This window comes from Xenopus laevis, chromosome 9_10L, assembly GCF_017654675.1.
Source record: "Xenopus laevis strain J_2021 chromosome 9_10L, Xenopus_laevis_v10.1, whole genome shotgun sequence".
In the NCBI taxonomy this organism is placed as follows: domain Eukaryota; kingdom Metazoa; phylum Chordata; class Amphibia; order Anura; family Pipidae; genus Xenopus; species Xenopus laevis.
The window spans coordinates 111,481,414-111,498,429 of NC_054387.1; the positions used below are offsets into that span (position 1 = coordinate 111,481,414).

Here is a 17,016-nt window from a genome sequence, read left to right on the forward strand (position 1 = left end):
CCTGTGCCTGATAGCATGCTCTGTCTCAATGTCCTCCAAGTGAAACTCAGCCCATGGATCAGGCATCTGCTTGGCTTTTTGAATGGCATGTTTCCAGGCCTCCTGCGGATGGCAAAAAAAAAAAGGAGTGAGAATGGCACAGAGCATGATTTTAGGATGTACGGAATATACGTAAATTAGCAATATTAATAGCATTATTAGTAAAAAAAAAAACTCTTTAAAACTGAAAAAATATTAATGGTGAAATTAAATGTCAAGTGTTTTACATTTTTTCCTCATTAAAAAATATAATGTATATTAATGCAAATACAATATCTCTAATTCATGACCTAGGATGCAGATGGGCAGTATGTCTTTCAGTTTAGCACCTAAATTGCTGGAAGGTGGTTTTTATACTGCCCCATTGCTGCCATGTAAAGGAACAGAAACACCAAAAAATTAAAGTGTCTTAAAGGGCTCGTTCACCTTTCAGTTACCTTTTAGTATGTTATAGAATGGCCAATTCTAAGCAACTTTAATTGGGCTTCATTATTTATTTTCTACAGTTTTTGAATTATTTGCCTTCTTCATTTGACTCTTTCCAGCTTTCTAATGGGGGTCACTGACCCCATGTAAAAACAAATACTCTGTAAGGTTACAAATGTATTGTTATTGTTACTTTTTATTTCTCATCTTTTAATTTAGCTCCTCTCATATTAATTATATTCCAGTTTCTTAATCAAATCAATGCACGGTAGGGTAATTTAGACTCAAGTTTCCAACTTCGGAAACGAAGCGGGACATTTGAAGAAGAGGAGATCTGTCGCCAGGCGACTAATCTCCCCGAATCTGACCATGTGTCTCTGCCCTAAACAGCTCTGTTACTAGTTGAGTAACAGACCAAACCAGTCAAGGAACAGGAGTTGCAGACTGTAGTCTCTAATGAGATAAGCAGCACTGTGTTGTAAAGGTCACGGTACAGCCGAGATAAGGAGCACACACATTTACATACATACTCAGCGCTTCAAATGTTTCCAAACAAAGCACTTACCTACTCTAAAAGGGGAAAAAAAGTATCTGGGGAGCCAATTGACTTAAAATAACAACATAAAGTGGACATAACAAGAGGACATTCAGTAGAGTACATAGGCGAAGAATAATGGATGTGGAATGTTAAAGGGATTCTGTCATGATAAAACATGTTTTTTTTTTTTCTAAAACACATTGGTTAATAGGGCTGCTCCAGCAGACTTCTGCACTGAAATCTGTTTTTCAAAAAAGCAAACAGATTTTTTCAAAGATATAGATATTTAAAAGGGTTGTTCACCTTTGAATTGGAACTGTTAGTTTGATGTAGAGAGTGATTTTCTGAGACAATTTGAAATTTCTTTTTATTATTTGTGGTTTTTGAGTTATTTTAAGCTTTTTATTCAGCAGCTCTCCAGTTTGCAGTTTCAGCAATCTTAGTGCTAGGGTACAAATTACCCTAGTGACTGGAATATGAATAGGAGAGGGCCTAAAGAAAATGATGAGCAATAAACATATATTTGTAGACTTACAGAGCATTTGTTTTTAAGGTGGGGTCCGTGACCCCCATTTAAAAACTGGAAAGAGGCAAGTTGCTAGGAATTGGCCATTCTATAACATACTAAAATTTAACTGAAAGGTGAACCTCCCCTTTCATTTTGAAATTTAACATGGGGCTAGACATCTTGCTAGTTTCCCAGGTGCCCTCAGTCATGTGTCTTGAAATGGCTGCTTACACACCCATATTAAAACTAAAAAAATATATATTTGTTGGTTCAGGAATAAAATTGTACTTGGTACAGTGCTTTCATTCTATCTGGCTAAACCTTGAGCATTCCAAGCACTGTGTGCCAAGAACTTATTTGAGAATTGTTTCCATCAGAGAAGAGTTTTAGTTCAATGGCACACAGGGCAATTGCTATTGGTTTACCACCCACATGATTTCCAGTTTGGAAGGTGGCAAGGTGGCCTTCTATTGACTTGTATGGTAATTTCTTGGACCCTGCCAGTGTGCTCACGGGTCAAGCAATTAGCGTTACTTTGGAAACACTCATTGCCATGTTTTTGAGTAATAATCACCTAACCCACAAGTGTACTGACAGAGTGCAGGTGATTATCAGACAACGAAAAGAAGGGGCAATTCCCAGGGATTTGCTGCTTATAGAGCTGAAAATCTGGCAGTTGGCCCATGTGCCATAGCAATAAACCCTACATATTTATGGGCATAGTAATCACCAGTTCTATGTATGTATGTGTATATATATATATATATATATATATATATATATATATATATATATATATATAGATATATATATATATATATATATATATATATATATATATATATATATATATAGATATATATATATGCATGCATGTGTAAAGAAAACCAGAGACACCTTACTAAGCACTGTTTAAAAGTTAGACATTCAATGCAAAAAAGAATTCCAGATTTCATTCACAGCAACAATGGAGTCATTAACAGGAAAAAGTCAAACAGGAACCGCTGGGCTGACTGATTTCATGCTGTTCTCCGGCATATATTTAGGGAAGAGCTGCAGAACCTGCTCAGTGGAAAATGTGAACATTTCTTCCATCCAGTTACCTACTGGATTGCATCACTATTATCAGTCCCCACTGCTGAACCATAGTTTTAGTTCCCCATTGCTTTTACTGCTGAGATAAAGTAGGTATGTAATTTTCTGTGGTTTATAGGGGGAGCATAAATATGCCTTTATTCAGACGGCCTAGTGCCCATCAAACTAGTATGATCAGGCAGCAAATGGCCATAGGGTAATTTGCTATTTGACAGAAAAAACGCTGTCCTCCTGAATCAGTACGGCAAAGCGGAAAGGCCACTTAGTGCTTGTATTAGCCACCCTACCCTGCTGCTCTGCTATGTTGTATGGTTTTTCCTCAGTGATTGAATAGGACAGGCCAAATCATTAATATGTGAATATAAGCCCGAAAAATACTGGAAATTTGCAGCTTACTTACCACTGCACAACTGAATTATTAAAAGGACCCCACACAAGGTATTTTACTGTGAGACCAGGCCCCACTGCTACTAGGCAAAACCTTCACACTGATAGCACAGAGTATAATGTACCATTCCAAACCCTTCCAGCCAGTCACTATGACCAATGATTGGAATACATGCAACGTTAGGTCATTAGCACATACATAATCATTGAAGGAATATAATCTTTGCAAAAATGACTATGATGTTATATGACAGTATGGACATCAACACATATGCTACAGAACAGTACAAATTAATGTAATTTTTTTTGGTAGAAAATGGCTGTTTGCATTCCGCTTATAAAACCATCTTCCAATTTATAGCTGAAAGAAGGACAAAGATTGCACTAGGATTTGTTTTTCTTTCTAATAAGACAGAACAGTTAAAGGGGTAGTTCACCTTCCAAACACTTTTTTTTCAGTTGAGTTGTCTTCATTTTTTGTCTTTATTTTTGGGGAACTATCTGAAACCAACTAAACTGAAAAAAGTGTTGGAAGGTGAACTACCCCTTTAAATTAACAAGAACTAAAGCAAATAAATTGCTGTGCAGACAAATGGTAAAAATAATAGCGTATTACTATTATTATGAATAAGAAAGAGTGTCTGTTTAATCATAGTTCTCAACATCGTCAAATACAGAATTGAGCCACCCCCAAGATCAACCATCAAGCGGGGTCACCTGGGGACCCTGGAGAAGGCACACACATTTTAGGCCTTGTTGCACTGCAAATGCAGTACAACATGCCACAACAGCAAAGTTTTTTTTTAACTCTGCAAAATCTGGGGTTTTGACTAGGGGTCCAATACATGTCAGCAAAGAACACTAGGTTGTTTCCTCTACCAAGCAGAGAAAGCAATATAGAGGACCTGGAGAGTCTACTGTGCTGGTTAAAGAAGCTGGGACTGGGGATATCAATTCTTAGTTTATATGGATTTCAAGATTCATTATGGCAGTCCTGAACCAACACTGTACCAACACCCCCTCCCAAATACCAAATCCTTTCTCTGATCTATAAATCAAAAAAGTATTCCTTTTAGTAGTGTCCCTTGCATGTATATTGTATAATACACAAGAGCCATGAATATCCTGTAAATAATATCCTGATAAAAGGTGCTTAGTGATGTCATCGGTTATAATCAGAGCTTATTGATGTCATTTCTGTCACATGACTCACTGAAACTTGTGTATTATAATAAATAAAGTACCCCTGTTGAAAAATATGAGGATATTAGAGGTCACCTCAGAGTTCTATGACTATAAAAACACTTGGGGTAGATTTATCAAAGAGTGAAGTTAGAGATCTCCACAGTCCGCAGAGTGAAATACCACCTTTATCAAAGAAAGTTCACTATTTGATAAAAACGCCTTTAAAAATCCCATAGAAATAAATGGAGAGAGGCGGTATTTCACTCTGCAGACTGTGGAGATCTCTAACTTCACTCTTTGATAAATCTACCCTGTGGCCTTAAGCCTCGTGCTTTTATAAGGTCATGGGACTACTCTGTAACTTATATTCTTATATTTTACAACAGGAGATACTTTATTCACTATATTTATACACATGTGGGAGCTGCCTCTGCAGATACAAGTTTTCCCCAACCTGCATAGAATGGTCCCTTCTATTTATGGCCATAACATCAGATGTTATTTCAGCTCAAATTCAAATATATGCAATATACAGCTATGCAGATGTTCATAACCTTGCACCTGCACAATAAGTTACGACCTGCAATAAACCCTACTTATGAAAAGGACATTGTTTTTTTTTGTGCATTATGATCTTGTTTTGCCTTTTAACAAAGGCTGAACAACATCAGTTTACAGTTAAGTGTTGAGTTAATCACAACACTTTTATCTAAGTTCATCATAATAAAAATGTTCATGTTATAAAAACGAAATGAATGTGAAACACTTTTTTTTTATATGACACAAGGAAGAGGCGGTGGAGGTAATGCAATGTATTTCTGATATAGGAGAGAGAAGCAAGGAAAGCTTATACAAACCAATAGATTTAAAGACCCTTATCGCTGGCATTTTGGTTACTTTGCATTTTCTATCTATCTATCTAGCTATATATCTATATATATATACATATATATATATATATATATATATATATATATTCGAAGATATATTTATATTTTGAGAAAGGCCGTTGGTCGGCCGAAACGTCAGACCGTGTTTTAAAAAATAAAACTTAAATTTTAATTAGTAAGACCTGTGAGTGCGGATTCTTCTGGATATATTTCGTTTAATTTGCTGTCTCTGCACACAGGCACATTTACCGCAGTTATCGAGAGTGCCGGTATCAGAGTGAAATATATATATATTGTGTCACCTCATAGATGCTGCAGTATATCTCACATACAGCAGTGTGTGAAGGTAATCATTGTCATTGGGAGCAGATCATGGGTTTTGAGAGTGCATACAAAACTCCTTATAAACTTAGATAAAGGCACTGACAACAATTGTTATATACTTTTTTAGAAGATGTACAAAAATATCTCGGTGAGAATTCATTTAATTTGAAATGTGTAAATTAGTTGTGAACTTTTACACATACATAACTGTGGATGTTAACAGAAATAACAGAGCCTATATTTGCATCATATAACAAGGGACTTTAAATGTATTTATACGGCTTGTAAATGAGGTGAAGACTAAATTGTAAGACACATACCCGACCTCGATCAGCCAAGCAGCCATGCTTAGAATATTTGGACTGTCCATTCTAGGAGATGCACAAGAGACATCAATGGAGACTAAGGGTGCAATCTAACCAATCCATCAAATTATGGTTAGGTTGGTGGGAATCAAACGATCCTGCATTTAATTGATTGGCCAGGTTACAAAATTTTCATCGGTCACATTGAAATCTATCTGTTGTCCAATTGTTTGCAGGGCCAAGCAGGCAGCTACCCCCAGTTTTCCTGGCTTCAACTAGACAACATCGCTTGAAATTTGGCATGCTATGTTATACACACTTAATTATTATTATAATTATCTTCAGCATATCGCACGATGCTGTGTACTTTTTGTCTCATTTTCAAAATATAAGCCATAAGGTTTATTTTTTTCACTAGAAACGTTATTTATTACAGAGGGATGTCACTCTGTGATAATAAAACACTGTTACTTAAGAGGTACAAAGAACCAATGTTTATTCGCTGATTTTTATCATCCACTGCAGAAATGAAAGGCCTATTGTGCCTAGACCTTAAAGTAATACCACATACAGATATGTGCTGGGTAGTGGTACAGTATAAGAAAATACATTTTCTGACATAAGATTTATGGTATCTTTCTGAAAATTGAAGAATATCTCCTTGCTATGAGAGGAGAGTTCCCTTCCCTCCATGTTTTGTTGGCCACACCCCAATGACATAGAAGCATGTTCACCATGAGTGAGCAGCTAGCCTGAGAAATAATGGCTGCTTATGCAAGGCTTAACTGCCAACTAATTCAATCACATCTTTAGAGAAGTTGGAGGGAAGTGAAAGGAAAACAGATACCATTATAAACCTAATCTTATTTCAGAAGGGAATCAGTCTGTCCAAATGAACTAAGAGAATTGATTAGAATTGTTTATTGAATTGTTTAGAGCACTGCTATGAATCTCTGGATAGAGTATTCTGCACTCATAAGGTTGTTCTGTATAAACATCCGAAAAGCACTGTTGTCACTGCACCATCAAGGTAAAACACAACACTGACAGTCAACAACAGTTTTCCTGAAACATCTCTGTATAAACCTGAAGAGTGTTTTGGAAGACCTGAACTGTTCTGTTCCCCCCTACTTTGTGCAAGCCTGTGCTTGGGATTTCAGGCCTATAATGGAGGACATTCCAGCATATTGAAATTGGATTTTAAAAGCATATCATACTCCCAGAATGAATACTTACAGATAGTTTACATTATATTAAGTGGCATTTTAAAGAATCTGGCCAAACTGGAACATATATTTATGTACACATTGCCCTTTTACATCTTTTCCCTTGAGCTACCATGCTGTTATGGTCTGTGTGCTGCCTCAGAGATCACCTGACCAGAAATAATGCAGCTCTAACTGTAACAGGAAGAAGTGTGGGGGTAAAAGACAGAACTTTGTCATTAAGTAATTGGCTTGTGTGACCTAACATGTATGTGTGCCTTTGGTTTGTTTGTGTGCACCGTGAGATGCAGGATCCCAGGGGAAGGGCCTTATTTTTAAAAAAGGCAATTTTCTATTTAGGATTAGCCAATCGCACATACTACTAACAAGTATATTATTATAAAAATGGTTTATTTACATGATGCAGGGTTTTATGTATGAGCTGTTTTGTACAATATATTTTTATAGAGACCTACATTGTTCAGAGGTATAGTTTTCCAAAGTTAAGCAAAGAAAAAAGGCTGAGATTGTCCCATGTGCCACTGCCCTTCGGACTGGTGATGCTTTATAGCAGATCTTTGAAACTAAAACCCTGTACCTTTTGCTTTCTTATACAGTGCTTCTAGCACATTTCATTTACATTTCAGTTGTTGACACAGTATCCTCATAACAGAACATTCAGGCTTTCTCAAGTTCTGGATGCAGTTCAATATTTTCCTATGTTTGTTCTCTTTCACTTGAGCCATCACATGCTCTGGAAAGCATTCTATGTTCTAGTCACAAGTGCGATAACAAAGACACTACGAAGTTTTGTTTCAGAAAATAATATGCAAGCTTTTATATACCGTATATACTCGAGTATAAGCCGAGTTTTTCAGCCCCCAAAATATGCTGAAAAACTCTACCAGGGCTTATACTCGGGTCAAGGGCAAAAACGGTCGCCGGCGTCTAAGAATAGTCGCCGGCGTCCAAGAATAGTCGCCGGCGTCCAAGAATAGTCGCCGGTGTCCAAGAATATTCGCCAGCATCCAAGAATGGTTGCCGGCATCCAAAAACGAGACGCCGGCACCTCCAATGGGAGCAGAAACCCTCAATTTTTTGATTGAAACTTACCAGAAGCTGCTGCATTTCTCACCCTAGGCTTATACTCGAATCAATAAGCTTTCCCAGATTTTAGAGGTAAAATTATGTACCTCGGCTTATACTCGGGACGGCTTATACTCGAGTATATACGGTAAGCCTTGTACCTAGATCTGCTAGAAGCACTTGCAATGCCAGTTCAAGAAGAAAAACATCTAAATAGACAATGGATACACTGGCTCCAAAGTGCACAACTGATCAAATACAGGGCACTGATATATAGTAAAACACTCAGATCAAGGGGACAAATATTAGTGAAACACTTCACAGAAACCTCAGTAATTGCACTCATGAGGGGTATTTACCCAGACTCCCTTTTCTTCAAAGCAGTATGACTTTATTGCATCCCAAATACAAGGACAGTGAAGTTAAATACAACTGACTTGTTTTGTTTTTGGCCCTAAAACCACAGCACTTCCTCAGAGTAGTAAATTATCATGGGACACTTAACACTTTATAGACTCCCACAACATCATCTTGTTACCATTAAAAATAAATCTCTTTTCTATTTCCTTAAAGGTAAAGGTTTTAACCTTAAAGTTAAAGATAAGATACTCTCATAATCATGCTTTGCCACAAAGGGAAAGTTAAACCTAAAACATGATAATAAACAGTACAATTCAAAACATCACAATATTGTAATATCAAACAGAACAGGGGACAGTTACCCCAAAGGAAATCTTATCGACAATTAGGGATACAAGTGCTTAAATACTACCAATCAATAGAGATTTTTATATACCACTCTTTGTTTAGCCCACTAGGTACTTTGGTTTGTAAGGTAAACATCCACCAGACCCTTTAGACAGTACTTTATCCAAATCTCCCTCCTTTCTTCCTAGTTTCGCCTGTTCAGTTTCCTGAAGCATTTATTATTATTATTATTATTATTAACATATTTCGCAGCACTGTAAGAATAACATTTCTCATTACTATTACAGTCATTAATAAATAAACAGCTGATTGGTCTCATAGTTTACACTCGAAGCAACTTTAAATGACAATTACTGGTATGGGACTTGTTATCTAGAATGCTCTGGACCTGCGGTTTTCCAGATAAGGGTTCATTCCGTAATCATTTAAATGTTCAATAAATCCAATGAGATTGTTTTGCCTCCAGAAAGGATCAATTATATCTCAGTTAGGATCCAGTACAAGCTACTGTTTTTTTATTACAAAGAAAAAGGAAATGATTTTTAAAAATTATAATTATTTGCTTTTAAAGGAGAAGGAAAGGAAAAAACAATACCTTTCTCCTTTAATTGTACTCCTCCAGACCTCCTGAAACGCTATTCTAAAAATGCTCATATGTCAGTCAAATCTTGTAAAATCGATGTCCTTGTTCGCATATATAGCCATGCAGGCGCCATATTAGTAAGGTTGCGACGCCTACTTCTTTCTTCCGAGTCACACAATGCAGTCTAAGGAGAGCGTCGCTGCTTACACATCACACCAGGGAGGAAAATTTGCAAACTCTCAGTAAGTTCTATGCGCAAAAGACTTTTGTTAGAAGGCTATTTAAGTATACCATTTCCTTCTCCTTTAATGGAGTCTATGGGAGATGGCCTTCCCGTAATTTGGAGCTTTATGGATAAGGGTTTCAGAATAAAGGATCCCATACCTGTACAAATAGATCAAAGCTAAACACTACTACTACTACTTCACACACACATAGATTTTAATATAAAATAGATAAATAAAAGAAACAGGGACTCCAAATTCTGCAGTGCCTTGCATCCTTCTGTTATTTTCTGTCTGTTTACCACAGAACTTTGTAGGCATTGTGAGAATTGTTGAGTGATGGGTATGCAGCGGCCTGTGTTATAATGTGATCATTAGCCCATGGGCCTAAACATTGGATAAGTCTGATTTGGCCCAGCACGTGGATGGAGATGTAGCCAAACAAGAGAATATTTAGGTGTACGCCAAGCTAGGGGGCAGGTGTGGTTGTTCTACTAGAATATGCATATAGAGATATAAAACATAGTACAGGTATAGGATCTGTTCTCCAAAAACCCATTATCCAGAAAGCTCCAAATTAAGGGATGACCATCTTCCACAGACTATCAAATAATTAAATTTTTTAAAAATAATTTCCTTACCCTCTGCAGCAATAAAACAGTATCTTGTACTTGATCCCAACAAAGATATAATGAATCCTTATTGAATGCAAAACAATCCTAATGGATTTATTTAATGTCCAAATGTATTTTTTAGGCTTAAGGTATGGAGATCCAAATGACAGAAAGATCCCTTATCCTGAAAACCCAAATCAACTCCCATGACAATACAGACATAGAGGAGTTAAATAATATGTATGGTGAACAGGAGGGGCTGTAACTATTGCAACCCCCAACTCTTTTTCTCTTCTGACTAGAGGATAAGGTAGGAGTGTTTGGTGCACAATTTCCCACGTGATCTTTGACCTCTGTAAGAGCTACATTAATAACAAAAGTGGGGAAGCTGGAACAAAACCGGTCTGGCCCAGTTAGGCCAGTTATCAGCCCCTCCTTCGTCATTTCTTTCTCCAAACATTTCAGCTTCATTATGTAGCAGATGGTGATTTCACACAAATAACCAGATAATATTATAGGACTAATTAAACATTTAACCACTCAACCACCAGAGAGTCAAGAACGTGACTGATATAAACCATACAATACAGGTATGGGGTCCCATATCCAGAAAGCTGCGAATTAAGAGATAGTTATTTCCCATTTCAAACAAATAATTCTAATTAAAAAAAAAAATTCCTTTTTCTCTGTTACAATAAAACAGTACCGATTACTTGATGGTAACTAAGCTGCATGAATCAAAATGGGTGGCAAAACAATCCTATTGGGTTTATATCATGTTTCAATAATTTTTTTAGCAGGCATAATATGGTGATCCAAGTTACGGAAAGATCCCTTACCAGGCCCGGACTGGCAATCTGTGAGTTCTGACAAATGCCAGAGGGGCTGCCATAAGGTCCCATAGAAAGTCGGTATTTTGTGGGCTGGTGAGGGCTGTTTGGGCCTCTGTGTGGGCTGATTGAGCCTCTGTGTACCTGAAATGCCAGGGCCTATTTTAATTCTCAGTCCGGACCTGTCCCTTACCTAAAAAAAACCCAGGTCATGCGCTCTGTGGATAACAGGCCCCATACCTGTACAGTATATATTTATGGGCTCCATTGTGACCTATAAAGAAATTGCACTGCCGAGCAACTGCCTAGCCCAGGACCAACAATTATATAATTATCTGTTTGTCTTGGTATTGACAAAATTGGTGTATCAACCATTCATCTATTATGTTTGATAACGGCTGATCAGTTACTAATCAGGGTTACTGGACCTAGTACTGATGGGTTACTGGATTCAGGCCAAAATGTTACTTCTTTTAATTTAAGGGGTTTAAGGACAATATCACAACAACCTGATTTTTTGGTCTTTTTTGACAGCTCAGTGACGTAATAATAGAGGGAGCAGAACCTGCAGCTGTAGGAGGGAACAAGATGAGAGGGAGAACATTTATTATAACAGAGCAGTGGGTGAATAGTAAAATAAGTTTGATTGCATTATTTGTGCACATATCACATAGCAGTGTGGGGTGCAGATCTCCTGTCAAGTCTACAATCTTCCCTATACATTATACAGAGGAATCAACCAAGGTGGGATTTAGTGCCAAGTGATAAAATGGTTTGTACTGGACCATTTACAGTGATATTCAGCCAATTTGGTAATAATTTTACCAGGCTGGCATTAGAGCAATGGCACACAAGTCAGTTATCAATACTAAGATTTTTAAGTAAAAACCAAATTTAGGAATACTTCCCATTATATTAAAAGGGAATGGCTTAACTGAGTGAGGTCTAATCTATGTAAAGCTTGTGTGAAATATTGTTCCTTTGACTGATGAGTGCTACAGTGATAGGAACAACACTGTCTAATAAAAATTCTTCATCCTGTAGTCCTAACACACACCTTGAAGGAGTTCCTTGGGGAAGAACTGGTTCCATACTCCGACTGCTTCACTAACTTGGTAAAGAAACCTGGGTTTTTCTTGTTGCTCTTCTGATGTGAAGCTGGGTCATCGGTGATGGGGCATATGTAGAAATTGTCTTCCTCGTCGCTGTCGGCCTTGTTGTAATCTGAGCCTTGGTCTTTGCCTGAACTGATATTATCAAGGCCCTCCATCCTAAACATGAGATCTTCGTCTGCCATCGTGTGTGACTGGTTGGGATTATTCGCTGGATAACTGAAATAGCCAGAGTGCTGTTGTGGATTGGCATAAAGCAAAATGGCCTGCAAAACAACACAGAGTATTAACCTAATGTTCAGCAAGCCTACACATGCAACAGCATTAGGTGTGACATCAACATAGTCATTTACATTTCCATAAACTGTGTATCCATAGGGAATAATGTTCCCCTATTGTTAAATACACAAAATTACAAGTCAGCAAAGAGCTCCATGACCAAGATATGGGCCCCAGAACTAGTTCTTTCATACAGGGCATCCGGTTCTTAGTATTATATTTATACAGGTATTGGACCTGTTATCCAGAATGCTCGGGACCGAGGGTTGTCCGGATAACGGATCCTTCCATAATTTGGATCTTGATACCTTAAGTCTTGTAAATATTAAATAAACCCAATAGGCTGGTTTTGCCTCCAAAGAGGCTTAATTATATCATAGTAAGGATTAAGTACAAGTTACTGTTTTATTATTACAGAGAAAAAGGAAATCAATTTTAAATCAATTTCGGTAATTCTGAGCTTTCTGGGTTTCCGGAATACGGATCCCATACCTGTACAATAAAATAATGGGTGCAACATTTCTTAAAATACCCAATACAATAGACACAATACACAACTCCATGAGTCATGTAACATAAGCAGGCCAGCCATCAGGGGGGGACAGGGGGGAGAGTTGTAGGGGGCCCTGCCACACCACACTTACTTGATTAGTCGGGCCCCCCATCTTTCTGAGAGCAGCTGACTTCGGGAAGGCATGGACGTTTAAGGGGCCCTGGCCACCGTTTTTTTAATAATGTGGGGGGGGGGCCTGGCCACCAATTTTTTTTCTCATGTGGGGTGCTAGCCACCAATATTTTTTAATGAGGGGGCCCTGGCCACAAATATTTTTTTATGGGGGGCCCTGACCACCAATATCTTTTTATTTTTTATTAACATGTGGGAACCCTAGCCACCAATATTTTTTTTTGTTTTTTTACTGTGTGGTGGGGGTGGACCTATAGGTGGGGCTTGCAGTGGGCGCAGCCTAGGGGGCCCAGGAAATTTTGTCGTATGGGGCCCTGTGATTTCTGATGGCGGTCCTGAACATAAGATAATATAACTGTGTTAGAGTTTTTGAACCTATCATACAATTTTCACAAGCGCAGGCTATCAATACATTATATTTGAATGCATAAAAAAACTGTCTGTCTTTCATTCTACATTTTCATAGTTACATATAAATAGAGTCTCCAATAATGAACTAGATTTAAGCTGATAAGCAAAACATATCTCAAAGCATATCTCATGAAATTCTAATTAACCTTTATTAGAAAATGTTAGTTTTTCTCATAGAACTAGAGTTGCCTCACTATTTGCTTTGGCATTCTCTTTTAACATTAACAGAACAGCTAAACAAGTTGGGTAATGCAATAAAAAGTGCAAAGTTTGCTCCAGGTCTACTCACCCAGAGCAAACTAACATATATTTGTTTCCAAACAGCAGATGAGGAAATCGTGCCTGCTGATTGGTTGCTATGGATAACTAGAATCGGGGCAATTGGGGTTTTTCCACATCTATTTATGTCAACTGGGGGTGCTGTAAATATATGTATATGGGTAACCCATGGTCCTTTATGGTTCAAACACGTTCTTTTTCACAACTAATGTCTGAAAGGGGTATCAATGGCCTAGGCAAGAAATCTTGTCAGTTATGGTAGCTAAGGGCCCATTGACCGATTGGTCTCCACTAGACCCCCAATGTGATACATTTTTGGCCTGAAGGCTGTATAATGAAGTAAGCAAGATTTAGCCTTGATTTAGCAGGGAAAGACTTGTTTGTTTACTGACCAGCCTGAAGAAGCGGATCTTTTTGGGTATGGCAGGGACCATGCTCTTAAGGATGGGTATCCATGATCCCTCTTTATAATGTAAAATTTTTTACAGAATCAAAATGAGTAGTTAAAAATTGGTTATAAACCAATTTCGTGGGTTACAAAGCTTATTTTGCTACTTAATTTGAGTTTCCTTATTGGTGATGTAAGCCCAGCCTTAACAAAAAACATAATTATAGATGCAAGAAAGTTCATGAGAATTCTACTGATCAAAAAACATCATTATAAAGGCAAAATAACCGACAAATAAGTATGTTAAATCCCAGCACCGTGTCAGGCATCTTGCTGTTATCTTAAATTATAATGTAATTTTTCTTCCTTATATGACACTGGAATCAAACATGGACACAAGGACAGACTTGTTCAGTGCTGGGAAACAGTGCTTAAAGCTTTGAACGCCAGTTGCAGAAACAATTAATGGAACCATATTGATACAGATCAGCTGGGATTCTCATTGGAGGACTTTCTGCATTTTAAGTGCAGAGACGCATGGTCAGATTCGGGGAGGTTAGTCACCCGGCGACAAATCTTCTCTTCTTCGGGGCGACAAATCTCCCAGAAATGCCGTCCCGTCTTCCCGCCGGCGACTTACATTCTAGCACTTTGTTTTCCGAAGTCACCCAGTTGCTCCGAGTGCCATCCTGCTGCCGATTTACATTCTAGCCGGCAAGAAGGCAGGGGAGGCAGTTCGGGGAGATTAGTCACCTCGAAGAAGAGGAGATTTGTCGCCGGGCAACTAATCTCCCTGAATCTTGAGCGTGTGTCTCTGCCCTAAAGGCGTCACTGGCTGTGGAGATTGGGGAAATGTTTTATTGTTCAATACTGCTTTAAGTATTCAACCCTGCTTTATTATGTTTATTATGTATGTGCAATAGGCAAAATTCAGCTTAATGTTTTTATAGTGTGGCCCTTTACTGTACTGCGCAAAATCATGGCTAGGCGTCACTGGGCCGATGTGGTATTCCTACAGTGGTTCCCTGAGCCAGGACACACCCCAAGTTATTTAACCTTCCTTCTCCTTTAAGAAATGGATGTGTGGGCAGAATTACTGTCTACAGAAGTATAATAAATGCTGCTCATAAATAAGGTATATATAATTAACATCTAACAAGTCAGATGCTGTTTCAGATACTAAAAGCTATCTTCTTTTAGTGCCATCCGCTCATTGTTCTCCCAAAGCTTCAAGTAATTTATATTTCCAGTAACAAAGGATGGCAGATCACAGGGCACTTTCATTGCACAATAAAGGAAGAAGGGAATATCACTGACTGACAACGTGATTATAAAGCACATTTTCTCATTTCAGGCAATTACATTGCACTGATAGTCACCCCTTGCCTGAGCTGCTGAACACTGGGTGGTTAGTAAAATACTGCTGCTTAGCTGTCTATATTAAATAATTAAAGGGGATCATCATTAGGATAAAAATGAATTATACATTTAAAGGACCACTAAACTTTTCTTTTTTTATTGTCTTGCTGTGGAAATACTGTTAAATGTATATTTTTTTACCTATTTCATTTTCACTCCTAGTTTCTGTGCAGGCAGTAAATATGTAGGGTTTAGCCTTTTGTGAGCACCAACTGTCTTACAGACTGACTGTCCTTTATTTAAATATCTCCCACTAGTACCCTATTTTGTTATAAACCCCTTTCAGATGGGGAGCGGGGGCAGTTGCATAACATGAAGGTAGCCTGCCAGTCAGGGCTGCAAATTTCATTCTCCACTGAAGGGACAACAACAATGCAAGGTTAAAATAGCTTTTAAATCAGACTTGAATCTAATTTCAGACCAAACCAAAATCCACTCCATGTACACAGTGACATGTAGCTGCTATTGATGAGTGCGCCAGCCCGTTACCTGTAGGACCCACGGGTCGGGCGGGTTCGGCTGTCTTCCACACTCTTTTGGCAGGTTTGCTTACTCTGCTGGCTTTCGGCTCCAGCAGCCTCCATTGATAGGTGCACACATGCCCCACCCCAAGAGTCCAAAAGTACAGTAAATACATTCACTTGGGGGTGCTTAACATTTGGCACCTCCAAATGCTAAATGACTTTCCTTCTCCTTTAAGGCAACATGGAAAAAAATAGGACTGTCCTGAACCTGGTAAAGAAATATTTAAACTCTTGGGTCATAAATGATCTGCTCAAATTTGCACAGGCCTGCAATATCCACAGACAAAGTGGAGCACGATGCTGTGAGGATACAGTACAGGGTCGCTGCCATAGAATCCTAAAAAGTCAGAGCTTTTAGGTTAACAAACGGAAGCCTCTCTATGTGAGCGCTCTGCAGGCAAAGCATGTGATAGCAGAGCTGGCACTCATAGATACCCTGCTGTTCCACAGAGCCTTGTGTGTGCCAAGACACTCCCTACTCTCTGACTGCCAATACAAGGATTCAGATATTATTAACGCTTCGTGACCAGTGGAAATATGAGCAGTTTGGATGTGTTTAGGCATTCTGCAGTGTATGTGACTATAACAATAGCAGCACCAAAATGGAAGCTGTGATATGCCATATTTGTTAATGGTATGGAGAAAGCTTAAGGGAATAGGGGTACAACGTCCCAACAAAACTGTGGAGGTTTGCAATAAACATTATAAGCACTGCATTCTGTGCTCAGCAACCATAGGCATAGCTCTAGCCTAACTGGGACATGTAGACATAATTATAATGGTTGTGTTTTTACAGTCATTTTGCTGGGCAACGGAAATCCCTATGCAAAACTTTTGCTCCTGTAACCCAAGAGGCTCTTCTGACAAACCATTCAACCAGGGTCAGAACAATTTAAAGTTCTTTTTATGTTTAATTCTTATTATATTTGACATTTTTAATATATTGATAAAAGCCTGTTGGCACCAAGAAGG

The 17,016-nt window shown here is 38.3% G+C and overlaps 1 protein-coding gene across 3 annotated transcripts in view; it reads right to left on the reverse strand.

Annotated features, from left to right (window-relative positions):
• Window positions 1-17,016, reverse strand: part of eef2k.L (eukaryotic elongation factor 2 kinase L homeolog) — a 67,864-nt gene that overhangs the window by 38,226 nt on the left and 12,622 nt on the right. For 2 of the 3 annotated variants that reach the window (XM_041575869.1, XM_018236450.2), the window contains exons 2-3: window positions 12,005-12,325; window positions 2-102 (exon numbers count right to left, since the gene is read on the reverse strand). In XM_041575869.1, the coding sequence (XP_041431803.1) occupies window positions 2-102; window positions 12,005-12,244 (341 nt within the window). In that variant the 5' untranslated portion in view covers window positions 12,245-12,325. Of the gene's footprint in view, window position 1; window positions 103-12,004; window positions 12,326-16,009; window positions 16,101-17,016 lie in introns of those variants that run through there. The other variant, XM_041575870.1, reaches the window with a different exon arrangement.